Raw genomic sequence first — 8,246 nt, 5'->3', positions numbered from 1 at the left:
AAATACTTTGAAGATCAGCTTGATAAAAACTTGTAAAAAGGTACTGAGACAGAATTGTTATAGGGTAGGATCAGTGGGGTTGAAGTAATGGAGGTATGAAAAAAAGACAATACCCTAATGGAAAAATCTGAGTGAATTATTTGCCTTTGAAAAGAAGCTTAAAGTCTACCCAGTAGAGCCTTTATGGATAGATGACTGAGTTACTGTATTTAGTCAAAGCATTGTTAGGGAAGGTTTTAGAGGAAATTGATGAAATGAGTACTAATACCTGGGACTGCACTGTGTTTGTTTTTTTCCTAAACCAAAAATATTAATCTGCTGAGCTGTTAAGCACAGCATGTAATGTTTCTGAAATCTGTCTTGCTTCCAGAAGAGTTGTAGGTGGTAAATGTTATGGTTGTCCCCTAAAGAGCTTCAGGTTTGGTCTGATTTAAAGTTTTGCTCAATATAAGTATTCTGGAGTATTTTCACATAGATAAATGAGTAAACTGTAATTAGGGAGCAAATCTAAAAGTAGATTGTACCTTGCATCAGTTAAATCACCGAAAGTTCAGATTTGGCACATACAATATTGGATTTTGGGGAGAAAAATTCTAATGGACACTCAAGTTGACTGATTTGTCATGTGGTGGGGAACTCCTTAAAAGTTAAGTAGGAATAAAAGATTTGATTCTTGGGGGAGGTGGGGCAGTGTTGCTAGTGAAAAGTTTGGTAAAGAACCTTGGTGTCTAGAACACAGAATGATCAAGAAAAGGAGATATTACAGCCTTGTCTAACTACATTTTTTCATTGAAATGCAGAGTCATGGAATCATAGAATGGTTTGGGTTGGAAGGGACCTTAAAGACCTTCTAATTCCAACCCCCCTGCCGTGGGCAGGGGACACCTTCCACAAGACCAGGTTGCTCAAAGCCTCATCCAACTTGGCCTTAAACACAGGGCTGGAACATCCTCAGGTTTTCTGGCAAGCCTGTTCCAGTGCCTCACCACCCTCACAGTAAAGAATTTCTCCTAGTATCTAATCTAAACCTGCCCTCTTTCAGTTTAAAGCCATTTCCTCTTGTCCTATTGCTCCATGCTGTGGTAAAAAGTCCCTCTCTAGCTCTCTTGTAGCTCCCTGTAGGTACTGGAAGGCAGAAGTGTTGAAAAACTTAAGGCTGTATAGTACCCTTAAATTTGACACGGTTATTATGATTATTCAAATATTAAATTCTAATAGAACAACAGACTTGAATAACTGGAATTGCTAGTTGCATGTGATGTCTTCTTGGGTTCTTAATTTGTTCAAGACCTACCTAACCAATGCCCTCCCATTTCCCAGCTATCCAGTCCTTATCATGATAAGTTTTTGCAGCAGGCTCAGGTGGTCACAAGTATCAAATGGTTTACCAAAAAATGAGGGGGGGAAATAAGTGTAGTTCTGGTAGATGCTGTAGTGCTAGTGTCCTCTTAATGTAATGAGGACTTACTTTGTAGTAAGTAGTATAGTTCATGCTTGTAGATGTAAAAGGAGAACTGTGTCTGTGTTTACATGAGTGAGCTGGTTAATCAAGCAGTGGGCAGGAAGACAAGCCTTCCTTACTCTCGAGTCAACCCAAGATAATGAATTTCAGCATGGAGAAGAGAAGGAGACATTTCTGCAGCCTTCCAGTACCTTAAGGGAGCTTATAAAAAGGAGGGAGAGGGACTTTTTATACAGGCAGATAGTGACAGGACAAGGGGCAGTGGTTTTGAACTGAAAGAGGGTAGGTTTAGATTAGATATTAGAAAGAAGTTCTTTACTCAGAGGGTGGTGAAGCACTGGAACAGATTGCCCGGAGAGGTTGTGGATGCCCCATCCCTAGAAGCATTCAAGGCCAGATCAGATCGGGCTCTGAGCAACCCGATCTAGTGAGTGGCATCTCTGCTGATGGCAGGGGGGTTGGAACTAGATGATCTTTAAGGTCCCTTCCAACCCAGACCATTCTATGATTCTGTGAAATGAGTGCTGCTATGCAAACTGGTTGAGAACAGTGAAACTAAGATAACGTTTTAAGTACTGCAGTTATGTCCTGTATAGGTTCAAGGTGTGAAGTCTGCTCATTTCTTTTACCTATGTTTGAACTTTATCATGTTTGGTATTTCCTTAGGTGACTGGTGGAAGTGCGGGTCTTTACTGCTGGTCTTCACTGGTACTTTTTTACTCAGGGAGTTATTTGTCCTAACCCAAAAGGAACATGATAGCGACAGTGGAGGTCAGTAGCAAGGATAGGACGTAGGAAGTGTTTTTAATTTTAGTTAGTGTGGGTGATCTTTCTGAGCTGCCAGCGGTCATCCAGCCCTGATTTTCTCTGAATTGCATTCTGATGGTATATGTCTTTTCCACTGATTGTTAAATGAGCCTAGGGGGGATTGCCTTTAGTAGGCTAAAAGTATTTTTCAGTCTTTTGATCTCTCTTAGATAAGAGCTGTAGCAGCATTGTCAGGAATGCGTTCTGAGTGCCCAGTATCTTTAGGGAGCTGAGGTGTTTACAGGGTGGTTTTCCTTTACAGTGTTTAGGTTATAGATCCTAAATAGACTTAGTACCACCGTACTACTTTGTTTCCTCTTGCCACAAGCCTGATTTTGTTTGCATTGAGCTCAGTCAACTTCTGTCACTCATGGTTGATTTTGGCCAGATACTGGCATAGGTCATGTGTTTAGGTTGTGTGATCATATGTCTAACCTGGATTTACTGCTGCTTTTGGTCTGCACATGTAAACACCTGGAGAGTCATTCCAGTGAAATCGGTGGGGAAGTCAGTATTTTCTGCCTAAGGGATACTTATTGTGATTTAGGACACAGCTTTCTGTGAAGTGGATAATCTTAAAAAAAAACAAAACAAAACAAACCCACCAAAACAACCAAACAAACAATAATAAAAAAAACCAACCTATGCGAAATGTCACAAAAAACAACTTCAGCAGCTTCCTTTGATGAATAACTGCACTTTTGACCTAGAAACAGGTGATTGATTCCAAAACAGAATACTACTTTCTTGACATACCAATTGTCTTTTTTGTTTACAGACTATGAGAAGACACAGAAATGAAGTTACAATTGAATTGCGGAAGGTGAGTCTGCTTTTGTTTTATCAACTGTGTTACTTTCCTAATAGTACTCTGGTGTCTTAGGCAAATATTTTGCCATAAGCTTTGCTTTATAGTCCCAAACTTATATAGAAAAGTTGTAAATTTTTTGATCACTAACTGCAGATTCTATTTTAATTTTCCTCTTCAATTCATGAAGCTCACTACAGCAGAACAGTACTGCTTTACTCCAATGTATCGCTGGGAAATAATCCATATTCGGTATCTGTACCAGTTCCCATATTATTAGAGTGGAGCTGTCAACTGTTCAAGTGTTTAAAATCTCCAAATAGGAAAAGGGAGAGTTTTAGCATTTAGAAAGTGAGATTTGTTTTCTGGAAATTACTGCTTCCATGCTGTAGAGGAGTTAATTTTGGTGTCAGATTTTGGACATATTGGGTAAATGCAAGCATAACTGGGAAGATCATTTATATGAGAACTGATCTAGTTTACTGTTCTGCCTAAATAGAGCATTTGTTATACCCTCTTCATTCATTACTCTTCCAACAGCCTTTCTAGGCACCTTCATGGCTTGCTGCTGAAGGACCTTTTCACAAGCTAAGAGAAGGGTAAACTTCTATCCACCTTTGGGTACCATCAGAGTATTTGAGGACTGATACTGGCCCCTTTAGCTTTATCCTATTGAGACAATTTCAGTTCTTCATCCTTTTCTTCACCTGTTTCCTAGATTGGACTTGTTGCTGCTTCTCAGTTCCAAATTGCCTATATTTTTCTGGAAGGGTGGAAGTTTGAAAGGATGCAGACTGCACTTGGGGTTTAAACGCAATAGGGAAAAACAATTCTTAATACAGTATTCCTTCTTATATCGAGTATGTTGTTGACTGGCACACAGTCTGTGATCTGTTATATCTTTTGTACTCTTCTTAGAGTACCACAAAGCAAACATAGTTGTTTGTTCTGTTTGCATGGTTAAATAAATACAGATTTAATTTTTGTTTATGTGATTGATTCTTGTCTTCTGAATTGCATCTGCTTTTTTTAGACTTTCCTATTTTGTTCCCCAGTATGCTTCAGAGCCTCTCCAGCTTGGTATCACCCATGTTTTCTAGTATTTTCAGTAATGACTTAATAGAAGTATGTGGTTTGAATATTCTAAATAAAGCCCAAACTCCTTTTGGTCTCCCATTTGATCTCCAGTTTGCCAGTTGAATCACTGACAGTTTGAACAATTCATGTTAGGAGTGCACACCCACCCAATTTAATGAATTTTTTTTTTCATTATTTGCAAACAGAGAGAGAAGACAAAATCATTGCTAAAATCAAAGTGAAGGGTTTGTAAATAGATGTTGGTAGAAATCAGCTTGACTTTTTTTGATTTTTTTTTTTTTGAGAAATTTTGTCTTACCACCTAATTGTGTAGGAGCTACCAAAAAGCTTGTGCTAGTATTTTGCTGTGATCCTTCTGTTCCTCTTAGAAAAAGAGACTTTCTTTTTGTTTTTTCAGGTCTTACAGAAAAACTTTTGTATCTTACTACAATAGAAAAAAATTAATATTTATAAGACTTATCCTGAGACTATAGGAATAAGTCAGAGAAATCCAGTTTGACCCAGATAACTGGAAAATTATCAGCACTAGAAGTTTATGCTGACATGCTAGAGGCCCTCTCTTTTCAGAACTAGTGTTAAACTTGCTGTATAACTGTGAAATCTGTACTGGGAAGAGCCACTCATAGCACTGGGGCAGCCTATGCCTGTTAGCAAAACAGCACTGTAAAAGAGGGCTTTGCTAATGCAGCATATCCTCATACATCTTGTTAAATTGAGCTGGAATGAGAGCATTCCAGTACAATCTTTGGATTGTACTTTGGAGAGAGCTTTGCAGTGCAAGGTGAGAATTTTATTTTTAATTTAATTCTCATAATTGGTTTTTGTAACAGGTCACAATTTCAGGCCATTTTATTACAGACGCTTGGTGGGAGCAAGTCATACACTTAAGGCAGAGGATTGTTCTGTGTGGAAGGAATCCTGCATGTGCCCATAATACGCGAGTGAAAATGAGGAGGAGGAAGCCTATGAGCTGCTAGTGACTTCTCACGGCAAACTGCACATGCAAAGATCAGTTACCCATTTAGAGGAGAAGCCTGAGCACTGGATGTAGGTCAGACTGTAAATCAAGAGTGAACAGCAGCTGCAGGACTTTTAAATGCAGGAAGTGATGTTCTTCTGGAGTGTTTGCTGAACATCTACTGTAGAGACCAGAAGAAATGTGCTTTGATAAGAAATTCAGCATGTATCCGAGTTGTTGGTTTGCAGCAACTGAAGTGGTGCTAGTGGGCAGCTCGTTTGCTGTGGGAACTCTGTGGCAGGTGAGAGGCCATTGCTTCTGGTACAGAATTGAGACTGAAATGTAAAGGGATATATTTTATTAAGTTCATTGCTTCAGTCTTGTCTTTACAGCTTACACTGCTACTCTAGCGTGAGTATGCGAAATTCAGGCCATACATGTTGGCATGACCTTAGTAATCCACCAGTGCCTCTTCAAAACAAAGGGATGTCTTCTCTTTATCCCGGCAGTCCGGATGCTGCATGCTCACCTGCCTTTGAAGGAAACAGGCGAATTGAGTATGTTGCTGATCTGTGTGGTTGAAGCACTACGTACTCATGGGTTTGTCTGTTGAATCAATGTGGATATAAATATTAAATGAATGGATCTGATGAAGTTGCTTACATCTCTGTTTTGTAAGATGGAATAAATAAAAAAATCACAGCTTTGAACAGTAGTAAACAATTTCTGCATGCATCAGTGTGAGGTGTTTATTCTCTTGGGATTACAGACATCAAAGTGCATTTGCAACGCATTCTGTGTTTCAAGAATATTTTATCTCTAATCACTATCTTCACACCACAACTCTTATTAAGAAGGAAACTTTACTCTTTTTTTCCTATTTTCTTTTCCCAATTACTTATTATTTGTTTAGGAATTAAATTAACAAAGCTATCTAACATAAAAGGGTAGCAGTAGTCTGGCAGATTTCAAGTTGAGGCATGGATTGGCATCATGAGCCCAACAGATGACACTCCTGATGGTCTGTTGCCCTTTTACTGATTCCATATTGGCCTTGCGTTCTGTGCGTTTTGGGAATGGATCTACTACATTTCTAGAAAGATAGTCTTGGTCTCTGGCTATATTGTTTGTACAGCAAACAGAGCTTAAACAGTGGCCCTCTCTTCTTTCCTGACAGACAAAATGGCAATGTCAGTCTTGGTGATAGAAACTGTATCAGGATTTAGAATTTTAACTCTGTTTAGTGCCTCAGTGAAGTCTGATTTGGAGTGTTTATCACTTAGTTTCTGCATCACAGAAACCTGAAGGCTGCTCTGTTGGCAACAGAGACCCCGGAATTAATTGGCTTAGTATATTAGAGTCAGTCTGAAGGGGAGTAGGGTGGATGAGTAATGGTTAGGATTCACCCTAAGGTTCCATGTCTAAATGAAGCCTGTAATTCCACTGCTATGACAGATCCTTTGATTCTAAGTGCATGGCTCTCCCTGAGGATGAAGTTTGACTTGGGCCATTTGTGTGCTTAAAGAGCACACCATTGTGTGCTTAAATCCTCAGCCAGGTCAATGCTATGGTCACTGACTTAGATGCCACCCTTTGAAGGAAGCCTTAGCATTCTTAACTTCAGCAGAAACACAGGATACTGTCATGCTAACTAACTGGAATCCTAGGAACTTTCATGATCTCTGACAAGGTTTATTTTTGGCTTTCTTGGCAAACTCAGCTGCCTCTGAGAGCTCATGGACATGAGCTCATGAAAGCTCTAATTGCCAATTAAATTCAGTGCAAGGCAAAGCAATTATTTGCCAAACAAGTGGTGGATTAAGTAGGTATTGGCATATGCCTTTTTTTTTTACCTCTTTCCCTGGCATACTGTACTTGCTCCTTCTCTGATCTTGAATAAGATTGCATATGTCCGTGATAGTGGGAAAATCTTTTAATTCTCAGAAACTCTTGAGAATGCAAAAGAAAAAAAGTCCATATTTTCGGTTTCAGGATAGTGAGACTTGCATCAGTTACGTATCTTTTCCAGTTCAATGTGTATGTGTAGCTTTTCATTCACTGCAAATTAGATATTTTAGTCTGCCGGTTCAAAGAAGAGCTACAATCACAGGGATGCTGAAGCACTATTAGTGGGGTCTTCTGGAGGCTTCTCTAACCAGTGTTAGTAGCACTAATTCTTGGAAAAGAACTTGCATTTACTCTGCCCTGACTGATCCATTTAAAAAAAAAAATACCCTAAGAGGAAAATTACATTCCTAATGTAGTCTTCTAAAGGCTTAGTTGAAAAGGGCTGTGAAGAAATTCTTTGGAGGCTTACTTGAATCCATTTTGATAAGAACTTGCTTTTCCCTAACTTTATGAGGCTTCAGTCTTTGCAATTCGTGCTTAGGGCCCTTGGGCCACACACTGGTGTGTGCCTGTCTGTGTATTTATTTTTAGTCAACCCACTCCTCTTCTGAGACAGATGTGCAGTACCCAAACAGGAACATTGTCATTGCTCTCTGTGGTCACAAAGGTGAGTTAGTGTAACTCAAATGTAGAAAAGTTGCCTTTGTCTTCTAACTGTGTATCTGTAGCTATGCACTTTATCTGAAGAAGAGTCTCAGAATCTGACTGCCTTTGGATGCAAGTGACCTAGTTCACTAAGCAGTAGGATATAATTTTAATATCCATAGATGGTACGGTCATCAGATTGACCTGTTCAGCCTTTTTACAGTTTTATGGGTTTTTTTTTAATATATCCAAGTGTTAATGAGTTCTGAGACAGTAACTAGAGCCAACTAATGGTCTTCTCCCACCCATTAAATAAGTTGAATCTTTCCCCAGATTAATATCCAAGAGGTGTTACTAGAAAACTCAGACTAGATAGCCAACCTACAAAAACTTTCATTAAGAGGAGGATATTCAGTAGAGGTTTTCAAAGCATCCTTTCAACATGATGAGGTTGAAGTGGTAGGCATTTCCTTTTTCGTCATGATGGGCTGTGGCAGGTACTCTCACCCTCCAAAACCAAAATTGGAGATTATGTCTACGTGAAACCTAGAAGTTCAGCTCATTCTGTCACAGTAGTTGCTTAAGGGGGATGTCCAGACAACCTGAATCTACCTCCATCA

General features: G+C 39.3%; 1 protein-coding gene across 2 annotated transcripts in view; it reads left to right on the top strand.

The window, feature by feature from the left end:
* Positions 1-8,246, top strand: part of KPNA3 (karyopherin subunit alpha 3) — a 54,600-nt gene that overhangs the window by 21,844 nt on the left and 24,510 nt on the right. The window contains exon 2 of one of the 2 annotated variants that reach the window (XM_027909414.1): positions 3,048-3,092. The exons of the other annotated variant lie outside the window; for it this stretch is intronic. Coding sequence (XP_027765215.1) covers positions 3,048-3,092 — 45 coding nt within the window. The remainder of the gene's footprint in view (positions 1-3,047; positions 3,093-8,246) is intronic. 2 annotated transcript variants of the gene reach the window in all.

This window comes from Empidonax traillii, unplaced genomic scaffold, assembly GCF_003031625.1.
Source record: "Empidonax traillii isolate 1590-97213 ecotype Southwest subspecies unplaced genomic scaffold, ASM303162v1 scaffold2111:size93912, whole genome shotgun sequence".
Classification (NCBI taxonomy): Eukaryota; Metazoa; Chordata; class Aves; order Passeriformes; family Tyrannidae; genus Empidonax; species Empidonax traillii.
The sequence above is the reverse complement of the archived record's forward strand: the minus strand, read 5'-3'. Positions and strand labels throughout refer to the sequence as shown.